The sequence below is a fragment of the Heloderma suspectum genome, chromosome 2 (assembly GCF_057233095.1).
Source record: "Heloderma suspectum isolate Gila_16-S chromosome 2, 16-S_ref, whole genome shotgun sequence".
Classification (NCBI taxonomy): Eukaryota; Metazoa; Chordata; class Lepidosauria; order Squamata; family Helodermatidae; genus Heloderma; species Heloderma suspectum.
In genome coordinates this window covers 377920710-377944348 of record NC_139459.1, presented here as the reverse complement: position 1 = coordinate 377944348, position 23639 = coordinate 377920710, and the positions used below count along the sequence as shown (strand labels likewise).

The window sequence follows — 23639 nt, the reverse complement described above, 5'->3', positions numbered from 1 at the left end:
ACATATATCTAACAAAATTTAAACAATAAGAAAAATCCAGGCTCTGATTAAAATGTTATCATATGCTGCCAAATGTCTGAGAGAAGAGGAAGGTTCTCCGAAAAGATAACAATGTTGGCTACCTGACACCGAAAAGATAACAATGTTGGCTACAGGCGGGTCTTGCTAGGATGATTGTTCCATAATTGGGGGCCACCACCAAGAAGCCTTCTCCCTTCCTGCAGCCTTCCAAACGTCCCTCGGGGGAGGCACCTGGAGGAGGGTCTCAGACAATGAACGCAGTGTATGGGTATGTTCATGCCAGGAGAGGCTCTCCATTGTGGTCCTGAGCCATGTAAGCAGAGGCATGGACAGGCAGATTTTTTTTTTAAACCACACCTATGAATTGTACTCTTGTTGACTCTACATGCCTAGAAAAGTTCCACCAGTTGGATTTCTACCTGTAAGGTGTGGTACAGTTGGCATCCAACTACAGGACACCTCCCCCAATGGTGGTCCCTGAACCTCTGCCCAGCTGGCTCCAGGTTCTCCTCTACATGGCATATTTAGGGCCAGGCACTCTTGTTTCCTTTACATGGCAATGTATATTCACTTCCTTCAAGGTGTGCTAAGCCAGTTCTGCTGTATGGGGGGGAACTCCTGCCCATTCTGCTGAGTGGGGTCCTCGTCATCTGCCCCGAAGTCCTTCCCAGATGGAACCATTGGCCATTTACCAGCATAGGGGGAGGAGTTCCTGCATCCCCTCCCCAAGGCACTGCGCTTTCTCCATATGCAACCAACATTCACTCATGTTTTCCTTTTCCCTTGCCCCAAACCCCAGTTCACAGGACATTGTTAACGGCTTTACATTCACCCTAGCAAGTAATATCTCGCTGCTCCAAATTTGACCCCTCTCCTGGGGTTTTCTCTTCCGTAGGCGCCCTTCCACTCACATCTACGGATCCAGTTCCTGACATGCAGGAACAGGAGACATGAAGAGCGGCATTTTCAATGGGCACCTGCTGGGTGCCTTGATAATCAATCACCCCTATGGAATGAGGAATGGGGGAGATGAACTCATCCCATCCCCCCTTCACACACGCACACCCCGCTCTATTTTGTCCTGGGGAAAATTCCCTACACCTCCAAGATGTAGACCTCAAGATATTTTGCTCCCCTGGGCAAAAGTTACATTAGCTGCCCCCTTCTTCCGTATCCTAATGTATATGGTGGCGACCCAGAGTGGATGGGAAATGAGTAGAGGGAATCTCCTGATCGCAAAGCCTTTTTCCAGTTCCATATCAATGAACAGGATGACAGGAAGAGAGTTTTTCTTTCGTTCCATACAGTTTGTACTGCCTCCAGCAGCCTTCCTTAGCCTGGTGCCCTCCAGATGTTTTTGGACTGCAACTCCCATCATCTCTGACCTACCTCCAGCAGCCTTCCCTAACCTGGTGCCCTCCAAGGGTTTTTGGACTACAACCCCCGTCACTAGTTCTAGTACTAGTGTATAAAGCCCTAAACGACTTGGGACCAGGATACCTGAGAGAGTGCCTTCTCCCTTACCAACCTGCCCAGTCACAGAGGTCATCAGAGGGCTTGTTTTTGGTGGTTCCACATGGATGCATGGCCTGACTGGAGTCCACCTGGAGAAGAGCCTTCAGTGTGGTGGCCCCCTTTCTTTGGGACTCCCTGCCCCTGGAGGTCAGGCAGGTGCCAACACTATGCTGTTTCTGGTGCCTCCTGAAAGCAGCACTGTTCCAGGAGGTATTCCTTAATTAGCCAGTCACGGTTTCTACTGGTATTGTGTTTTTTAAAAGCATAATTTTAATATGGTGGTTTAATCTTTTTTTTCTTTTACTATTTTACCTTTTATGTTCAGCTCTCCGAAATCTGTTTTAGATATGGAGTGGTATACAAATATTGTAAATAATAATAATATTTTTTTAAAAACCTTGACCATTGGCCATGCCAGCTGGGGCTGATGAGACTAGTCCCAAAGACCCGGAGGGCACCAACTTGGGGAAGGTTGGGTCAGTGCTACCCGCTGTGCAGGGCGTGAGTGGTCCCGATCCAACAGCGGGCAGACAGGCACCTCCAGGCGCTGCCCCATCCACGTGGGATCCAGAAGTGGAGACTTCCTTTGGATCGCCCCCTCTGCTTCCCAGTGGGGAATGGGGCGCCCGCGTCCCCAGGAGAGCGTGAATTCTCCCCGCTCGCCCCCTCTAACAGAGCAGGGCCTCTTCGGAGGGGCTCCCTTCTGCGCGCCCGGGCTGCGCCTCTCCCCCGCCGGGCGCTCCGCTCTCCAGGGGCCCTTGGCTGCAGCCCCGAGGTGGCGCTCGGCAGGCGGGGAGGAGGAGAAGGAGGGGCGGCCAGGCGGGGAGGCGAAGGCTGCTTTCGCTTTCGCTGGAGCCCGAGCAGGAGGGCGCGGCGGCGGCGATGGCGCTTTTCGACGTGTGCGGACTGTCCCGCGGAGACTGGGGCTGGAACCCGCTCGGGGGAGCCGCGGCCGCCGCTGTGCAACCCGGGGCCGTCGGCCATTACGCCTTCGGGCTGCGGGAGCCCCGGATCGCCGTGGCCCCGGGGAGGCAGGTGAGGCGGGGACGGCGGAGGCGGGAGGGGCCCCAGCGCGCGGCCCAACCTGGACCGTTGGCTCCGTGACTCCGGAGACGCGCGAAGTAGGGAGTCGGGGAAAGGCAGTCCCTGAGCACGTGCAGAGTGTCTTTACTACACCACGGAGCAACCCTGGCCGGTCCCCCAGTCCCCCGGTCGTCAGGATTTAGGACTTCCGGACAGTGGTAGGAAAAGGAAAAGAAAGTACGGGGGAGCAAAGTGCGCGGGGGGGGGAGTGTTATTCCACGTGTTAGATTTCTGAAAGAAAAATGACCTATATTTAAGAACCCCATCTTAAGCACAGTTTTCTCTGAAGTCAAGGCCTGTTTCTCTGGAGTATTTTCGAAGGGTGCGTTCCTATGGATGTTTGAACAGAAAAAGTCCTAACAGCTCCCGGCATGGCTGGCTGGGGCATGCTGGGAGTTGTGGGTTGTTGTATTTTCTGTCTAAACAGATGCATAGGATTGCCCCCTTAACTTTTCCAGTTTATGATTTCAGTTATAACTTCAGTTATAGGAGAAGTACCTTTCCTAAAATTAACCACAAAAGTCCAGCAGTGGGGTGAGGGGTGGGGATGAGCTGCTTGTGGGAGGGGAGCACTTGTCCCCTCCTCCATGGTTAGGAATTGCAGGGAAGCAGATTTTGGATAAACGTTATGAAAAACCTACTAACGTTAAGAGCTGGAGGTATTTAAGCAGAGGCTGGGATGGTCACCTGAGCTAGGGGTCAGACTAGATGACCTCGAAGGCACCTTGCAACTCCATGATGCTATGATTCCCCTTTGGCACCTCCTATGCTGCCAGGGAAGATGGTTTGGCCCTCTGACTAGCTTGAGAAGAGCCCACGACATCCCTCTGTTTTAAGAACACACCACAGGGGGCAGTGCCCAGGAAAAGGAAGACCCCGATGGAGACAGGTGAGGGAGCAGAGCTTATTCTAAGCCTCAGATCAGTCCCAGGACTTGGGTTCAACACATACTAAGAAATGCCCTGCCTCTGAGCATGTGCAGATTCCAGTATTTCTAAGATTATGATGATTATTTATTTGTGGCATTTCTATACTGAATATAATAAAATCTCTCAGTGGTTCACAGTATTAAAATACAATATTAAAAACACAGCATTAAAACAGCATTAAAAACACTTCCAACTACAGTAAAAATCAAGGAGCAATAAAACAGAGGAGCATAATTAATTTACCAACAACCCAGGGAAAGCCTGAGTGAACAAGTGTGTTTTCAGGAGGCATTTGAAAAATGTCACGTTTTCTGGAGGGTTTTCCAGAGGGTGGGTGCCACCACCGAGAAGGCCCACCATCTGGGTACTTCATGGTGACATTCCTTTCATCTGGAATGACCAGCAAGGCCTCTTCTGCTGATCTTAAAGGTCGCCTGGGTATGTATAAGATTAGCCAGGCAGAGCTTACACTACAGGTCAAAATGGTTTTGCTTTTCAGCAGGCTGGAGATTCACAACTCATTTTTAAGAGTGACACATGTCCAGTGATATGGAATGGGATTTTTTTTTTTTTTCCAAAACAGAAAAGTTCCCAGTGCTTTATTTTTCTGTGGAAAATTTTCCATTTTGTACGTTCGTTAGTCACAATGAATGGATGCCAAGTGCAAATACAATATCAGGCGAGCTTGGCAGTTGGAAGGTTGTAATTAATGTTTTCCAACTGATTCTCTCTGGCGAGTAATACATGCATGCTGTTGAAATGCATCCATGTCTCAGGGTGAAATGGATCCAATAAGTGGTGATAGCAGACACTGAAGGTGCCCCAACAATTTCTGTCGAGATAGATGAGTGGTTGTCAGCATATCGTGCACAGTCATTTGGGTTGCTGAAATGTGTTTGTGCAGGGGGGAGGAACATTTGTCCTGGGGACCAAATCCAGCCCTCCTGGGGCCCGCATCTGGTTCCCCAGAGGCACCCCCCCCTTCCTCCCAACCACTGATTGATCATTTGCTGGTTTCCTGGCTTTTGCACAGTCCACCCCACCCCAAAGGCTGAAATGCCTCCCCTCATACTCAGGTACCGGCAGTAGGAGCTTTAAGCTATGATGCTTTTTTTAGTTTTTGTGAACCGCCCAGAGAGCTTCGGCTATTGGGCGGTATAGAAATGAAATAAATAAATAAATAAATAAAAATGCTGGCATCAGTGTTGTTTTTGGCTCCGCCCTTTTGCCTCCAGCCCCACCCACCACTGGAATGCAGCCCCCGAGAGCTTCTGGGAAATGGAATTTGGCCCTTGGGCTGAAAGAGGTTCCCCACCCCTGCATTAATTAGTGTGTCCAGAGTGAGTCCCTCACCATCCCTTCTGGATGAGCAGGCGGCCGGTTAGGCAACAGTGGCGGTCCCAAGGGGCTAGTCATCTTGACCATTTCCAGCTTTCCATTTCCATCCCATGGATCCCCCGCCCCTCTTCCACAGCCCTCTGAGTTCCTGCAGACCCACTGCGAAGACGGCGGCAACGGGCAATGGATTGAGCTGGCCCATGGCACCACCACCATGGCCTTCACCTTCCAGCATGGAGTCATTGTGGCCACTGACTCCCGGGCGTCAGCTGGCAGCTACATAGGTGAGTAATCCCATTCCTCCTCACCAGGGGCATTGCTAGGCTAGGGGCCGTGGCACCAGGTGTATTTCCCAGGGCCCCCAGATCTATTCCCCAGAGCTCTGAATGTCCATTCACACCAATCCCATGGGATGGGGGCCCAGATTTCTTAACTGCCTAGAATGCCCCTGCTCCTGCTCTTTGGGGTTGATGATTGACGCCCGTCTCTCCTAACGCCTCTCCTCCCTGCAGCCACAAAGCTGGTCAACAAAGTGATTGAGATCAACCCTTACCTGCTGGGCACCATGTCCGGATGTGCCGCCGACTGCCAGTACTGGGAACGGCTCCTGGCCAAACACTGCAGGTACCCTGCTCCCGTTCGTTCCCTGAGTCTTTTACTTCTATGCATATTGGTCACTTCTTCACAGTACGCAGGGCAGGGTTTTGAAAACACTGCATATTTCTTATTTATAAGCCTGCTTAATATAACAAAATCTCTAAGCGGTTTACATACAAAATGCTATTAAAACCACAGCTAAAATATAGGTATCTGTGATACTACAAGAGGTTGTGTGTCTGTCCATCTGTCCATCAGCACCAAGACTGTGAAATCTAGGTACCTGAAACTTGGCATGCTTACTAATGGGACCCTAGGAGTGGGCACCTTGGAGTTATTTTGTTTTTAAAATGCAATAATTTAAATGTGTCCATACAATTGAAGCCTGCAGAAGCATCTTCAGTCACTAAGTGGCAGACTTTCCTACTCAGCACATAGCTTTGCAGTTCATACAGTTTGGAGCCAGGGGAGATTAGCAGGCCGAGGGACAGAGTTTTGGCCTGCCCGTCTCCCCTGCTGTGTGGCAGCGTGCCCTCTGGAATGGAGTGGACAGCCCCCTCCATTAGGAGGCTATAGAGGCGCACCATGGCAGGGGCTGTGCCTAGGGGTACCAGCAGGAATGCCTAATTGACAAGGGAGGCACAGTGTGTTCACCTCTGACAGCTGTAAGTTTGTTGAGGGCTTTGTTGTATCAAACTAAGGGCTCTTCCAACCTATGCAAAGCCAGGTCTGGCTGCTAGTAATACAATGTCACAAGGAAACAGTTACCATTTGTAACAAAAAAGAATAAAACTGTAGAGCAGACCAGCATCATCAATTGCAAACCAGGGAAAGTTTGTGTATACAAGTAAGTTTTCAGAAGGCATTTAAAACTCTCCACATGTTTTGCCTCATCCCACAGAATGGGAAAGACTAGAGATCTCTTCAAGAAAATTGGAGATCTCAAGGGAACGTTTTGTGCAAAGACAGGCATGATAAAGGACAAAGAAGGCAGGGACCTAACAGAAGCAGATGAGATTAAGAAGAGGTGGCAAGAATACACAGAAGAACTATACAGGAAAGATCTGAATGTCCCTGATAGCCATGATAGTGCGGTCACTGAACTTGAGCCAGACATCCTAGAGAGTGAAGTCAAGTGGGCCTTAGGAAGCATTACTAACAACAAAGCTAGCGGAGATGACAGTATTTCAGCTGAGCTATTTAAAATCCTACAAGATGATGCTGTTAAAGTGCTGCATTCAATATGCCAACAAATCTGGAACACTCAACAGTGGCCACAAGACTGGAAAAAGTCAGTTTACATTCGAATTCCAAAGAAGGGCAACGCCAAAGAGTGTTCAAACTACCACACAATTGTGCTCATTTCACATGCCAGCAAGGTGATGCTCAAAATCCTACAAGCTAGGCTTCAGCAGTATGCGAACCGAGAACTACCGGAAGTACAAGCTGGGTTTCGAAGAGGCAGAGGAACTAGAGATCAAATCGCCAACGTTCGCTGGATCATGGAGAAAGCAAGAGAATTCCAGAAAAACGTCTATTTCTGCTTCATTGACTACGCTAAAGCCTTTGATTGTGTGGATCACAACAAACTGTGGCAAATTCTTAAAGTGATGGGAGTACCAGACCACCTTATCTGTCTCCTGAGAAACCTGTACGAGGGTCAAGAAGCAAGAGTAAGAACCAGACATGGAACAACCGAGTGGTTCAAAACTGGGAAAGGAGTATGACAAGGCTGCATATTGTCACCCTGCTTATTTAACTTATATGAAGAGTACATCATGAGAAACGCCGGGTTGGATGAATCACAGGACGGAATTAAGATTGCTGGGAGAATTATCAACAACCTCCGATATGCAGACGATACCACCCTAATGGCAGAAAGTGAAGAGGATCTAAAGAGCCTCTTGTTGAGGGTGAAAGTGGAGAGTGCAAAAGCTGGTTTGAAACTCAACATTAAAAAAACGAAGATCATGGCATCTGGCCCTATCACTTCCTGGCATATAGAAGGGGAAGAAATGGAAGCAGTGACAGATTTTACTTTCTTGGGCTCCAAGATCACCGCAGACGGTGACTGTAGCCATGAAATTAAAAGACGCTTGCTCCTTGGGAGGAAAGCTATGGCAAACCTAGACAGCATAGTAAGAAGCAGAGACATCACCTTGCCGACAAAGGTCCGTCTAATCAAAGCTATGGCTTTCCCAGTAGTAATGTATGGCTGTGAGAGCTGGACTATAAGGAAGGCTGAGCGCCAAAGAATTGATGCTTTCGAACTGTGGTGCTGGAGAAGACTCTTACGAGTCCCCTGGACTGCAAGGAGGTCAAATCAGTCCATCCTAAAGGAAATCAGCACTGAGTGCTCATTGGAAGGACAGATACTGAAGCTGAAGCTCAGATATTTTGGCCACCTAATGTGAAGAGAAAACTCTCTGGAAAAGACCCTGATGCTGGGAAAGACTGAAGGCAAAAGGAGAAGGGGACAGCAGAGGATGAGATGGCTAGGTAGCATCACTGATGCAATGAATATGAACTTGAGCACACTCCGGGAGATAGCGCAGGACAGGAAGGCCTGGCGTGCTATGGTCCATGGGGTCACGAAGAGTCGGACACGACTGAACGACTGAACAACAACAACAACATGTTTTGCCTCCTGAACCACACAAAGAAGGATATTCCAGAGAGTGGGTGCCGCTACTGAGAAGGCCCCGCTTTCGAGATGTTACCTGGCAACATTCTGTTTGACATGGAATAGCCAACAAGGCCTCCTCTGAAAGATCTTAAAGGTCAACTGGGTCTCTTGCTTCATAAACAGCTCTTGAAGTTATAGCGAACGTGTGAACTGTGAACCAGGATATTTCCAGCTTTCTCCTTTCATCAAACTCCTGTACCCTTGCATGGTTTCCATTCATTTCAACCAGGCTTGCATAGAAGAACCTCCTGGTGGAACCTCCCCTTTTTGTTATGCACAATTGTTTTGAGTTATTATGATCTTGGATCATTTGCAATTATTGTCTTATTAATGTTTTTCGTATTACATTTTTGGAGTGAAAACCCTCCTTGGATATTATATGGGAAGGATGGGTTAAAGTTATAGGCAATATTATTATATGTGAGGGAGGGATAGGATGGATTGGAATAATAACAACAACAACAACAATAATAATAATTCCATCAGTATGGATGACACTTTACAGAGTTCAAGAGGACAGGTCCCTGCCCCAGGACAATTGCAAACTAAAATTCAACATAGGGGAAACAGAGGCAGTGATGGCAGGGAAACAGGGATGCAGCATGTGGTTGTTTCAGTTACTCGTGCTTAGGATTATTTTCAGGTTAAGGGTGCATGGCTGGCAGGGGAATCCTGGGAGTTGTAGGACTTTTTTCTACCTAAACGTGCATAGCATCGCACCCTTAGTCAGCCTTAAGTCAGCCATTGGCCACACTGGCTGGGAATTCTGGGATTTGTAGTCCAAGATATCTGACAGGCACCAGGTTGGGGCAGGCTGGGTTAAGAGAAGCCAGTCATGGCACTGAGAGGGGTGTGCCAAAGGCTCAATGAGGGTTTGGGGGCAGGTTTTGAAGGAAGCCAGAGATCTGGACACAAGTGCTGGTCATAGGAGCCTCACACCAGTGTGCGGATTATGTGGGGAAAGGTAGAAAGGCCTGACATGAAATCCACAAACCCTGACTCCTCCCAATTGTAGCCAAACCATGGCTTCAAAAAATAATAGGTAAAGGGACCAACAAGAAGATGATGGGGCCACGTCTCCTCCGCCCCTCCCCCAATTTCAGCACAGGGCCTCATTGAATAGACAACAGATTTGAGTGAGATAAGAACGTAAGAAGAGCCCTGCTGGATCAGGCCAAGGGCCCATCTAGTCCGGCATTCTGTTCACACAGTGGCCAACCAGCTGTCGACTAGGAACCCACAAGCAGGACACGAGTGCAACAGCACCCTCCCGACCATGTTCCCCAGCAACTAGTGTATGTAGGCTCACTGCCTCTGGTACTGGAGGTAGCCCATAGCTGTCAAGACTAGTAGCCACTGATAGCCTTTTCCTCCAGGAATCTGTCCAACTCCCTTTTAAAGCCATCCACACTGGTGGCCATCACTACATCTTGTGGTAGTGAATTCCATAGTTTAACTATGTGCTGTGTGAAGAAGCCCTTCCTTTTATCTGTCCTGAATCTCCCACCAGTCAGCTTCATAGGATGAGCCCTTTGGGTTCTAGTATTATGAGAGATGGAGAAAAATGTCTCCCTATCCGCATTCTCCACACCATGCTGTCAGGAGCGCCCTAGCTGCCTCTTTCAATCCACTCCAAGCCAACTCAAGACACAGACAAAAAGGAATCTTTTCAAGGCTTTATTCCTTTTACAACTTGATGACTCTTTCAGATGCTAATCACCAGCGACTAAGCAAGGAACAGCACTGGGGAAAGATAGCAGAGTAGCCTAAGCTCCAGGTTAGGCAGTTGATCCCCGTTTGAAGGAGAACCACGGGAAGACCCTGAACTTATGGGCTAGGGAGAGATCCTCCTTCTTTCCCTTGGGTCCTCGGGACGCAACCGTTGCTTGCGCGCCAAACGGGTGCTACGCCTCCTTTCCATACCCTCCATCGCTTGTCGCTCCCTGCGTCTGCGCCGAGCATCCAGCAAACCTCCCTCCAGTGCTCGCTCACTGCCAGGGTCACTGTCTATCCCAGGAATGCTGGCAGGAGGAATCTCTGCCAGCTGCTGTGCTTGTGAGAGAGGAGTGCGCTCCTCTCCCACGGATTGCTGTTCCTCCTCAGAATCAGAACTGATCTGGGGTTCTATCGGCTCAGTTTCCACCCTGACATCTGCATAATTTTGTACACCTCCATCATGTCTCCCCTGACCCTCTTTTTTCTAAGCTAACCCATCCCAGCTGTTCTAACCTTCCCTCATAGGAGACAGTGGAACCCATTCCCTATTCATGACACGTGGTTTTGGCTGCTACAAGTGTACATGGGGAGCCGAAGAGGTGGCAGTGGGGGCACTGAGTTTCTGATTCCTCCTCTCTATTCCCCCCCATTTCCCCTCCTCCCCACAGGCTGTACTACCTGCGCAACAAGGAGCGGATCAGCGTCTCGGCCGCCTCCAAGCTGCTGGCCAACATGCTGGCCGAGTACCGGGGGATGGGGCTCTCCGTGGGCAGCATGGTGTGCGGCTGGGACAAGAAGGTAGCGGCTCGCTTGAAGGGATGGGGGGATTTGGGGTAAGCACATTGGAGCAGGGATGGCATAAAGAAGGGGTGTTGGGTGTTCAGATATCTGATTGATTGGTTGGGATTCTGGGGCTCTTTCATGCAGCCGGTTCAGCTCCAGCTCCAGAAGTGACTGCAGAGCAAGTAGCTGGCTCGAGTGAGTGAGCCAGGCCACATGCTCCAAGGGTAGGGCTGTAGATGGGTGGCAGAGCCCCAGCTTTGCACGTGAAATGTCCCAGGTTCAGTCCCTGGCATCTCCAGGTAGGGCTGGGAGAGGTGCTTGTCTGAAATTCTGGGAAGCAGCTGCTAGTCAGTGTAAGACGTATTGGGCTGTATGGACCAAAGGCAGCTTCCAATAGGACCTGGGGTGAAAATTCCATCCTGACATTTTTGGTTGTTTCCTCTGCTGCTTCTGCACAAAGAAATCACTTGTAAGCAAAGCTCATCCAGGATCCCTTCTCAAAGGAAATTGGGGGCAGCCGGGGCAGGGTTCATTTCCAGCCCGGTGGGCACTCTGCTGTTTTGGGGAGAGCCTGTTCCAGTTTTGCACATTTCACTGCCATGGGATATCAAGCAAGGAGGAACCAAGCCACATGCGAAAGGAACACGACTCCGGGGTCTAGCAAGCCCCAGTCGTCTTTGTCAATCTGTTTTGTTAGGACATGATGTGGGGAGGGCTCCACTGAGAGAGTTAGGGAGTGCGAGAGCACTTGAGGCCTTTGGAAAGGGTGAGCGATAGCAGGTTCAAGGGGTTGAAGGAGTAAGGGCTTCTCAGCTTTTGTGGAGAAGACTGGGGAGTAGTAAGAAGGGAGCAGGGTGCTAGTAGACAGCCAGGGCTTGGCTGGAAATGCAGAGGTCGTACTGCAGGGCTGCAGAACCTCCTTCAGCCCAACAGCTGATTCCATTTCCAAGATGCTCTTGGGGGCTGCATTGCAGCGGTGGGCGGGGCAGGAGGCAAAAGGGGTGGAGCCAAAAAAGCCAAAGATACCAGCATATTTTAGCTTAAAGCTCTTATACTGCCAGTAATGAAGCATCAGATGAGGTATTTCCACCTTTTAGAATGGGGAAAAATTGGTGCAAACACTGGGGTGGTCAAGGGGGAGGGGGCATGGCCAGATTTGGCCCCCAGGCCTGAGGTACTGAGGTGCCCTGTCCTAGTTGGTAGGGGCAGTAGAGGGCATGGATTCCAGAGTCCCTTCCTCCCCCATAACCATCTCTCTTTTCAGGGTCCTGGCCTTTACTACATAAATGATAATGGGGTACGCCTGGGTGGCCCCCTCTTTTCCACGGGCAGTGGGAACTCCTATGCCTACGGAGTGCTGGACAGTGGACACCGCCACGATCTCAGTGTGGAGGAGGCCTACGACCTTGGCAGAAGGGCTATCGCTTACGCCACCCACCGCGATTCCTATTCGGGTGGGGTGGTGAACAGTAAGTTCTCCTGACCCATACTTGTACCCATGCACAACTCTGTCAGTTACCCCAGCCCCATGAGTGTCTGGTTGTTTGGTGAGAGCCTGCTCTAGTTTTGCACATTTTCACTGGTGTTGTGGTGCCTGTCTCTGCCCTGCAGTGTATCACATGAAGGAAGACGGCTGGATCCGGGTCGGGCGCACAGATGTCAACGAGTTGCTTTACCGGTATGCAGAGGCCAAGAAATGAGACAGGAGGGCCAGCAAGGAACTGCAAACATCAAGAGGTGTTTTGACACTCAGGGCTGAAGGAGGGAAAGGGACAGAGACCTACAGTGATGCCGGGGCAATAAAGTGAACATTTGTATTCTCTGGCTTATTATTTTGAAGTTGATTAGCCCGTGTGAAGTATGATAACAAAGGCACAATTTTGGAGGTGCCAGCAAGAACATTTGGGATTATGTTGTTGCAAGAAATTCCCCTTTCCGAGTCAAATTTTTTAATTGAAAAGGAATTTACCATGTCTGCAAATCTTTTTCCCACGGCTAAATGTTTGGTTCTATTTCACCATCCCATCAGGAAAGGCGGACAAACAGGGATTTCGTTTCTAATGAATATACCTTGGCAGATTTCTTGGCTGTTTGTATCAACAGTTGTCCCTCAACTTTACTGCCAAGGGCGGGGGGGGGGGATTTCATTCATCCAAAGACTAATTGCAGACACATTTCCTTGGCTGAAAAAAAAAATCAATTCCTGGAAAATCACATTTGCTTGCAAACTCACTGAAGATAAATCTGTATGTTGCTAATATCTGCTAATACTGTTTCGGGCAGGTTTCTCAGGAGACAGATAAGGTGGTCTGGTACTCCCATCTCTTTAAGAATTTTCCACAGTTTGTTGTGATCCACACAATCAAAGGCTTTAGCGTAGTCAATGAAGCAGCAATAGACGTTTTTCTGGAATTCTCTTGCTTTCTCTATGATCCAGCGAATGTTGGCGATTTGATCTCTAGTTCCTCTGCCTCTTCGAAACCCAGCTTGTACTTCCGGTAGTTCTCAGTTCACATACTGCTGAAGCCTAGCTTGTAGGATTTTGAGCATAACCATGCTGGCATGTGAAATGAGCGCAATTGTGCAGTAGTTTGAACACTCTTTGGCGTTGCCCTTCTTTGGGACTGGAATGTAAACTCACCTTTTCCAGTCTTGTGACCACTGTTGAATGTTCCAAATTTGTTGGCATATTGAGTGCAGCACTTTAACAGCATAATCTTTTAGGATTTTAAATAGCTCAGTTGGAATACTGTTATCTCCGCTAGCTTTGTTGTTACTAATGCTTCCTAAGGCCCACTTGACTTCACTCTGTTCTTTGCTTTGTTCATTTAAGAAGGCCTTCTTGTCTCTCCTTGCTATTCCCTGGAACTCTACATTCAGTTGGATATATCTTCCCCTTTCTCCCTTGCTTTTCACTTCCCTTCTTTCCTCAGCTCCTTGTAAAGCCTCATCAGACAGCCACTTTGCTTTCTTGCATTTCTTTTTCTTTGGGAGTTGCTGCCTCCTGAACAATGTGATGGACCTCTGTCCATAGTTCCTCAGGCACTCTTGTCTATCAGGTCTAATCCCTTAAATCTATTCCTCACCTCCACTGTATATTCATAAGGGATATGCTTTAGGTCATACCTGAATGGTTTAGTGGTTTTCCCTAGGTTCTTCAATTTAAGCCAAAATTTTGCAACAAGAAGCTCATGATCTGAGCCACAGTCAGCTCCAGGTCTTGTTTTGACTGACTGTATAGAGCTTCTCCATCTTTGGCTGCAAAGGACATAATCAATCTGGTTTCGGACATCTTGTGATGTCCATGTGTAGAGTCGCCTCTTGTGCTGTTGGAAAAGAGTGTTTGCTATGATCAGCGTATTCTCTTGGCAAAACTCTATTAGCCTTTGTCCTGCTTCATTTTGTACACCAAGGCCATGCTTGCCTGTTATCCTGGTTATTTCTTGACTTCCTGCTTTGGTATTCCAATCCCCTATGATGAAGAGGACATCTTTTTTTGATGTTAGTTCTAGAAGGTGTTGTAGGTCTTCATAGAACCGATCAACCTCAGCTTCTTCGGCATCAGTGGTTGGGGCATAGACTTGAATTACTGTGATGTTGAATGGTTTGCCTTGGATTCGTACTGAGATCATTCTATCGTTTTTGAGATTGTACCCCAGTACTGCTTTTCCCACCCTTTTATTGACTATGAGTGCTACTCCATTTCTTCTAAGAGATTCTTTCCCACAGTAGTAGATATGATGGTCACCTGAATTAAATTCACCCATGCTTGTCCATTTTAGTTCGCTGATTCCCAAGATGTCAATGTTCAAAAACATAAAATACTGTATCAACAACAAGCAGCACAGGAATCGATAAAACAGCCATGACAACTTAGAACTTGGTCTCTAAAATGTGTAGGAGAAAAGAAAGGTCTTTGCCTGGCGCTGAAAAATAATGTAGGTGCCAAGGGAACATCTTTGAGGAGCTCAACATGTGGGGTGCCACCACTGAGAAGGCCCTCTCTCTTGTAGCCACTCACCTAGTTTCCTTTGGCAGGGGCATGCAGAGGAGGGCCCCTGAGGATGACCTAAGGTTCTGAGCAGGTACATGTGGGAGGAGATGGGCCTTTAGATACTCTGGTCCCAAGACATTTAGGAGTTTAAACGTCAACACCAAGACTGAATTGGGCTCAGAAATGGCCTGTAAAATGTAAATGGCAGCTGTGTGTGTGTGTAGGGGGGGACAGCAGGAGAGTTTAGCCTTCCCCCCGCCACCATTGCTATCCCAACAGCCCTCCTCACAGCTCCTCTTTGCATTGGGAGAGTGTGGTGAATCAAGCTTCCCCCCCACACACATCTGTGTACCCATTCCAGGCTGACAGCCGTATGCTAGGTAGGTACTGTGGAAATTACCTGGAGGATTCATGGCCAGGTGTGCAGACATGCCAGTTTGTCACGGAGGGAAATCTCCTTTGGTGCCAATGGGGGCTTCCCTCCTGTTGCAAACAGCAGTGTCGAAGTGGGGGTGAGGGAGGATTTTCATCGAAAATGAAGAAGCGTTAAAGATTCCTGTTAAAGAAGCGTTAAAGATTCCTAATTTCTTCTTCAAACAAAGAAGCGTTAAAGATTCCTGTCCCACCCCACTACTGCCATCACCCTGCGATGATGGGGTACACGGAAGGAGCCTCCTCGAAGATTGTTGTACAATCGGGCGTACCCTGGTAACGGTGCATTGCGCCGGCTAATCCTTCTAGCACCTGATCGAACCGCAGCTCGGCGGTGTGGCAGTGGCTACGTTTTGGTGGAGCGAAGCTTGGTCTGGACATGACACGACAACAACCTTGCAATGATTTACATTTTTAAAAACTTGGGTACCATCATATCTAGTTTGGCCTAAAGTGTTGGGCTTTAACCAAGGACTCCTGGGTTGGAATCCCTGTACTGCTATAAAGCTTACTGGTGATCGTAGGCTATTCATTACCTTTCAGACTTGCCTATCTCACAGGATTGTTGTGAACTGAAAAATGAGAGGAAAGGGGTTGTGAATGTTACCTTTGGTTTCCTTTAAAATCTGCTGCACGAGGCAGGCAACCTTGCCCTGTTTCTGTTCAGGCTGCCCACAAAGATTTCTAGGGAAATGGTGTGGTTTCCAGTTCACCCCCAAATTAGGTAAACTGAAAAAAGGAGAAGGAAACAAGTTAAAACGCAGGCTGCAAGTCTTGGACCTGTCCATAGCTACTGTCTGTAAGAGCTCTGGCTGCAGTTAATCAAAATGAGCTGTCCCTTGCCATTGGATCAACTAAGGAGGTGTCACAGAATGTTTCTAGGCATCCCAACTTCTCAGTTGTTGGCCAGACAGGCAGCATATGAGGCCTAGGGCCTCTGTGCTGTTGGAAATGGGAGCAGCAGAGAAGGAAGGGAAGCAAGAAAACAGGCTCATAGGTAGCATCAGTCCCCCAAGGGAACAACCCCAGCCCCCTCCCAGCTGCTCCAGAAACTCAAAGGATAATTTCTCATTCTCTGGGCAGATTCAAACCACAAAAACATTTGCTTTCAACCCTTGGGGCCAAGTTGCTTTGTGCCCACCTCCCCACCAGCAGGTAGGTGTGACATCCCAGTTCCACGAACTCCAACTGATCAATGCCTGTTAAGGAAGCACCTGCAATCTCTGAGCTGTGCAGAAGCCCAGAGAGGTGGGCTTCTCTCCTTTTTGCCCCACAGAATATTTTAAAGTGAGATCCTATTTATTTGTCTGTTACATTTATATCCAGCCTTTCCTCCAAGAAGGCCAAGGAGGCGTACATGACCCTCCTCCTCTCTCTTTGCATCCTCACAGCAACCCTGAGAGGTAGGTCAGGCAGAGAGTCAGTGACTTTACGGAGACGTGAAGTTGGGGGTAACAATGGGCGAAGGGTCATGCACTGCAACGGAGAGAACAGCTCTAATAGCACCCAGTAATAGTCTTCACGAACATGTAGGAAGAAAGCCAGACCATGAAGCACATGGTCTTTGACGTCTATACACTAATGCCCAGAGTATGGGAAACAGAACAAACCTGAACTCTTAATACAGGAGGGAAATTATGACTTGATAGGTATAACTGAGACTTGGTTGGATGACTCCCATGACTGGAATACAGCAACTGAAGGATATAACTTGTTCAGGAGGAACAGAAAATGTTTAACTAGATGTTTAACTAGATGTTAAAAATACTTATCTCTGCACAGAAATACAGGAGGATGAGCTTGGTAGCCCCATCAAGAGCATCTGGGTTAAAATAAATGCAGCAAAGAATAAAAGGAACATGGTGGTCAGAGTCTACTACCAGCCACCCAATCAAGGACAAGATGAGGATGAAACTTTTGAAAAGCAAATAGCCAATGTTTCAAGGAAGCATGATGTAGTAGTCATGAGGGACTTCAATTTCCTCAATATTTGTTGGGAGACAAATTCTGCAAAGCACGGCCCCTCCAGGAAATTCCTGACTTGTGTGGCGGATAACTTCCTCCTACAGAAAGTAGAGGTAGGAACTAGAGGATCAGCTATCCTTGACTTGATCCTAACCAACAGAGATGATTTAGTGGGTAAAGTAACAGTTACAGGAACTCTGAGGGAAAGCGACCATGTTATACTTGAGTTCATGGTCCTAAAGGAAGCAAAAGCCGAGTGTAGCCAAACACGTACCCTGGATTTTAGGAAAGCTGATTTTAATAAACTCAGAACAGTGATCAGTAAGGTCCCATGGCAAGCAACTCTAATGAGAAAAGGAGTCCAAGATGGGTGGGAGTTTTTAAAAAAGGCAATTCTCAAGGCACAATTACAAACAATTCCAACAAGAAGAAAAGGAGGAAGACAACAGAAGAAGCCAATGTGGCTTCACAAAAAGCTAAGAGATGTCCTGAAAACAAAAAAGGACACATATAGGAAGTGGAAAGAAGGCCAAGCAACAAAGGAAGAGTACAGGCGGGTAGCACAGAATTGCAGGGATGGTGTCAGGAAGGCTAAAGCAGAGAACGAGCTGAGTGTGCGAGGGATGCTAAAAGCAACAAAAAAGCTTTCTTCAGCTACGTGCAAAGTAAAAGGCAGAGGAAAGAAATGGTGGTTCAGCTATTAAATAAGGATGGCAAAATGATAACAGATGACAAGGAAAAGGCAGAAGTGCTCAATTCCTACTTTGGCTCAGTCTTCTCTCAAAAGAGGGTCTATGACCCCCCTGGCAAAGGCGAAGTACAGGCTGAAGGAGCAGGATTGCAGCTTGAGATCAATAGGCATATGGTCAAGGAACACCAAATTATTTTGAATGAGTTCAAATCTCCAGGGCCAGATGAACTGCATTCTAGAGTAATAAAGGAACTGGCAGAAGAACTCTCAGAACCACTGCCTATTGTCTTTGGGTAATCATTGAGGACGGGTGAAGTGCCAGATGACTGGAGGAGGGCTAATGTTGTCCTTATCTTCAAAAAGGGTACAAAGGAGGAACCTGGGAGCTACAGACCAGGCAGTCTGACATCAATCCCTGGGAAAATTCTGGAGCAATTCTGGATAAAGCAATCCATCTGTAAGCACCTTGAAAACAAGGCAGTGATGACTCGAAACCAACATGGATTTGTCAAGAACAAATCCTGCCAGACGAATCTGATCTCATTTTCTGATCAGGTAACCTCCCTTGTGGACTGTGGGAATGCTGTGGACGTAATATACCTCGACTTCAGCAAAGCTTTCGACAAAGTGCCCCATGATATCCTGATGTGCAGACTAACTCAAAGTGGGCTACATGAAACAACGATCTGGTGGATCCACAGTTGGCTACAGAATCGGACTCAAAGAGTGCTTATCAATGGGATCTTCTCAAACTGGGGAGAGGTAATGAGCGGGGCACTGCAGGCCTCGGTCCTGGGCCCAGTGCTCTTCAACATTTTGATTAATGACTTCGAGGAGGAGGTGCAGGGAATGGTGATCAAATTTGCAGATGACACAAATTTGGGCGGGATAGCGAATACTTTGGAAGACAGAAACAAAATTCAAGGTGATCTTGATAGACTGGAGCGCTGGGTAGAAGACAACAGAATGACATTTAATAGGGATAAATACCAAGTTCTGCACCTAGGAGAAAGAAACCAAAGGCATAGTTACAAGATGAGGGATATGTGGCTCAACAACACTAGAAGTGAGAAGTATCTTGGAATTGTTGTCGATCACAAGCTGAATATGAGCCAACAATGTGATGTGGCTGCAAAAAAGGCAAATGCCATTTTGGGCTGCATTCATAGAAGCAAAACTTCCAAATCCCGGGAAGTACTAGTTCCCCTCTACTCAGCACTGGTTAGGCCTCATCTGGAGTACTGTGTCCAGTTCTGGGCACCGTACTTGAAGAAGGATGCAGACAAGCTGGAGTGGGTTCAGAGGAGGGCAACAAAGATGATCAGGGGACTGGAAACAAAGCCCTGTGAAGAGAGACTGAAAGAACTGGGCATGTTTAGCCTGGAGAAGAGAAGACTGAGGAGAGATATGATAGTGCTCTTCAAGTACTTGAAAGGTTGTCACAAAGAGGAAGGCCAGGATATCTTCTTGATCATCCCAGAATGCAGAACACGGAATCATGGGCTCAAGTGACAGGAAGACAGATTCCGGCTGAACATCAGGAAAAATTTCCTGACTGTTAGAGCAATACGACAATGGAACCAATTACCTGGGGAGGTGGTGGGCTCTCCCACCCTGGAGGCGTTCAAGATGAGGCTGGACAGCCATCTGTCAGGGATGCTCTGACTTGGATTCCTGCACTGAGCAGGGGGTTGGACTCGATGGCCTTGTAGGCCCCTCCCACCCCTACTATTCTATGATTCTGTGACTGGCCCAGTCACCCACTGAGTTTCATGGCTGAATGGGGACTAGAACCCAGGTCTCCCAAGTCCAGTCCAACACTCTTAACCATTACACCACGCAGGCTCTCTTTTCCAGACACTGCTGATCCCACAGCCTCTCCATTTGAGCTTCTTTGAGTGGTGATCTACTCTTAGGGTCTGGAAGTTCTTCCTCACCTCCCACCCACAAAGGAGGAATCTATCAGGCAGCTGCATCCTGAGTGGCCCATGTCCTTGTCCATCCCTGATCTGGAGACTGACAGCTACCCAATGGGAACAGCCACTCCACCTTCCTTCTCTCCCCACCCCCTATCCTAGCATCATTTCAAGTTTTCACCATTTGGGGATGAGAAGTAAATTGTGTGTAGCTCCTCACCACGGGATGAAGGAACGTGGTCCTTGAATGTCCTTATACTTTGGAAACAGGAGCAGCAAGCCCCCCAACAAGGCCTGTAGCCAGGGGCGGGCTATGGGGTGCCCTAAATTTTCTCTCCCCTCAATTCATTTTAAAAAGGTAAAGGTGTCCCCAGCCAGTCGTGTCCAACTGTAGGGTGCGGTGCTCATCCCCGTTTCTAAGCCGAAGAGCCAGCGCTGTCCGAAGACGCTTCCGTGGTCATGTGGCTGGCATGACTGAACACCGAGGTGCGCGCAATGCTGTTGCCTTTCCCGCCGAAGCGGTACCTATTTATCTACTTGCAATTTCTTGCTTTCGAACTGCTAGTAATTAAAAAACACTTTACAATTTTGACTTCAAAAGGCCTGCAAACCAAATGAACTCCCTCCCATTTTTTGGAGGGGGGGCTGAACTTTTTGGCTGGCTACAGGTCTGCCACCTACCCCACCCCTCTCCACCCCCTCTCTCAGTCACTTCCCACTCCCCCCATCATACTGGGTTTCAGAGCCTCTCCCTTCTGGGGCTGGAGGGGGAGGATTAGGGGGAAGGGAATGGAGTATCCTCGGAAAGAGCATGGTTGGCCAAGTTGAACCCTAAGCAGGGGCTCCATACACTATTACAACATTTTATTTATGTATTTTATTTTATTTATTACATTTCTATACCGCCCAATAGCCGAAACTCTCTGGGCTGTTCTCAGAAATTAAAACCACAAGTACAGCATAAAAACAATATAAAATATAAAAGCATTAAAACTACAGTGTATTTTGTTGCAGGTGGCTTCTTCTCTTTATTATTATTATTATTACACTGAAAGCAGGCATCAGTGCTTAATCACTCAGATCAGTAAGCATATCTCGGGCGTCTGTGCTTAATCATTCAGACCAGTAAGCATATCTCGGGAAGTGAACCTACCCAGAGAATACAGAGCAGTTTTCGAGTCCCTCTTCTGCCCCAGGCACAGTGTGCAGCCTTGAGCAAGTCCGTCAGCCTCAATTGTCCTGCTGTAAAATGGCAACAACAGTGGCTGTCCTTGCAGGGGTGTTGTCAGGAAAGGCACTATGAAAATTGCAAAGCACATTGCATGGCAAAAGTGCTGTATAGGTAATAAATAGGAGGTAGAGAGGTGCCAGGTTCACAGCTGCCTAAATGCCACCCCCTTTGGCCTAGGAGCTCTGTGAGTGGGTAGTAGGCTGTGGTTTTGCAGTGTTAAGCAAATTCACTCTGCTTGTGCTCAGAGGCATGCTTTTTCTTCATTTCCCCCCTCTTATTTTTAACAGGAGCTCAGCCCTGTCTTAAAATGAGATCTGGGATGGCTGGGAAGAGGAAAACTGAAGAAAAGGCAGAGTTTTGAGCTCCTTTAATGCTGAAAGCAGTTACACACATTTCAAAATCACTACATGGAAGGCACCTCCACAACCAGGCACCTCCTAAGGAATAATGTGCAGCCCACACATCAGTCATAAAGTCGTGACACTCCCACCTGCTTGTACGCATTGCTGTGTGTACATTTAGTATTCAACCCTGGCTGAGCCTGCACACCATGACATCTGCATCAACGCAGTTTCCCTAGATTCCTCCATGGGTAGGGTGTTTTTCTAAATGTCTGACTGGTGTCAAGGGTAGGCATGGTTGGGCCGCTGCAGAGGGCCCCCAGCCCCGCAGGGGCCCGCTGGCAAGAGCCCCCCGGACTTCCTCCCCCTCTTCACCATTTCACCCTGCTTGCAAACTGCCTCTGGTTCTGGCCCAGGCAAGGGTGGTGGTGAGGAGGCGCAATCGATGCCAAGGCCTCCTTGCTCCCTGGCTCTCTGCCTGCCAAGCAAGCAAGCGGCAGCAGTGGTAAGAAAGAGGACGAGGAGCAATCGCAGCTGGTGATAGCGGGGGTGAAAAGGCAGACCCACTGAAAGAGCGGCTGATGGAGGGTGTCTTGCCTAAGTGCCCTCCAAAATAGGAGCTGGCCCTAATCTGAAGCACCCATCACTAATGCTAAAAGCAGTGTCAGTTCTCTGAGCTCCAGTAGCTGAAACAATATCGCCCCTGCACAACAGGAAGGCATCCGCCCGCAAGACTGGGACAACGCCAAGGTTTGCAGAAGTACAAAAGTCTTTAGGGAAAAAAAACCCTAAAGGGGGCGGCACCCAAAAGAGCCCCATGAGTGCCGAGCATGCTCAGCGGCCGTGGAATGTTGACAGGTGGGGGCATGGATCACAACAAACTGTGGCAAATTCTTAAAGTGATGGGAGTACCAGACCACCTTACCTGTCTCCTGAGAAACCTGTACGAGGGTCAAGAAGCAACAGTAAGAACCAGACATGGAACAACCGATTGGTTCAAAATTGGGAAAGGAGTACGACAAGGCTGCATATTGTCGCCCTGCTTATTTAACTGATATGCAGAGTACATCATGAGAAACGCTGGGTTGGATAAATCACAGGTCGGAATTAAGATTGCCGGGAGAATTATCAACAACCTCAGATACGCAGACGATACCACCCTAATGGCAGAAAGCGAAGAGGATCTCAAGAGCCTCTTGTTGAGGGTGAAAGTGGAGAGTGCAAAAGCTGGTTTGAAACTCAACATTAAAACGACTAAGATCATGGCATCTGGCCCCATCACTTCCTGGCATATAGAAGGGGAAGAAATGGAAGCAGTGACAGATTTTACTTTCTTGGGCTCCAAGATCACCGCAGACGGTGACTGTAGCCATGAAATTCAAAGACGCTTGCTCCTTGGGAGGAAAGCTATGGCCAACCTAGACAGCATAGTAAGAAGCAGAGACATCACCTTCTGACAAAGGTCCGTCTAATCAAAGCTATGGTTTTCCCAGTAGTAATGTATGGCTGTGAGAGCTGGGCTATAAGGAAGGCTGAGCGCCGAAGAATGGATGCTTTCGAGCTGTGGTGCTGGAGAAGACTCTTACGAGTCCCCTGGACTGCAAGGAGGTCAAATCAGTCCATCCTCAAGGAAATCAACCCTGAGTGCTCATTGGAAGGACAGATACTGAAGCTGAAGCTCCAATATTTTGGCCACCTAATGCGAAGAGAAAACTCCCTGGAAAAGACCCTGATGCTGGGAAAGACTGAAGGCAAAAGGAGAAGGGGACGGCAGAGGATGAGATGGCTAGATAGCATCACCGATGCAATTAATATGGACTTGAGCACGCTCTGGGAGACAGCGCAGGACAGGAAGGCCTGGCGTGCTATTGTCCAGGGGGTCACGAAGAGTCGGACACGACTGAACGACTGAACAACAGCAACCCTGGAAAAGGGCACGAACAGGAGCCCGCCACACACCGCAACATTTTGTTGCAGGCTCTCGGCTTGCACTCCCCCGATTAAAAACGAAGAAAGCGAAGCAAGAGGGGTTGAAGAGTTGGGCGCGGGCGCCCTCTGGCGGCCGCAGGGGGAAACGAGGCGGCGGAGGGGCGTGGAGACGGCGGGGTTTCCCCGTCGAAACCGAAAGTCAGCAGCCGCAGACCCCGGCCGGCGTTTCCAGGGGCCGATCTTGGGGAGTTCGGAGTGCAGGTAAGACCTGGGGTGGGGTGGAGGTGTTTAACAGGGTAAATGCAATGCGAGGGCCATGACGGACGGGGGAAACCGACTGGGTGGGCCGTTTTGGAAGGGAGAGGGTGGTGGGACCCCCCCCCCCGGGAATAGGCCATCAAGAAGTGGAGAGGGGTGCAAAAGGGACATTTTCCCACCAACTGCAGCCGGGTAAGGAAAGGGGCTAACGGAA

General features: G+C 48.7%; 2 protein-coding genes and 1 long non-coding RNA gene across 3 annotated transcripts in view; all 3 read left to right on the top strand.

The window, feature by feature from the left end:
• Positions 1 to 23639, top strand: part of LOC146356295 (uncharacterized) — an 867031-nt gene that overhangs the window by 549896 nt on the left and 293496 nt on the right. The gene's annotated exons all lie outside the window — the stretch shown is intronic.
• Positions 2395 to 12485, top strand: PSMB8 (proteasome 20S subunit beta 8). Its single transcript, XM_084831816.1, has 6 exons — positions 2395 to 2571; positions 5023 to 5170; positions 5399 to 5510; positions 10554 to 10683; positions 11933 to 12137; positions 12280 to 12485. The coding sequence occupies exons 1-6, from the start codon at positions 2419 to 2421 to the stop codon at positions 12366 to 12368; spliced, it is 837 nt and encodes a 278-aa protein (XP_084687942.1). The 5' UTR covers positions 2395 to 2418; the 3' UTR covers positions 12369 to 12485.
• Positions 23342 to 23639, top strand: part of LOC146356303 (antigen peptide transporter 2-like) — a 34447-nt gene continuing 34149 nt past the window's right edge. Inside the window, exon 1 of the mRNA XM_084831502.1 lies at positions 23342 to 23428. The gene's annotated coding sequence lies outside the window, so the exon portion shown is untranslated. The remainder of the gene's footprint in view (positions 23429 to 23639) is intronic.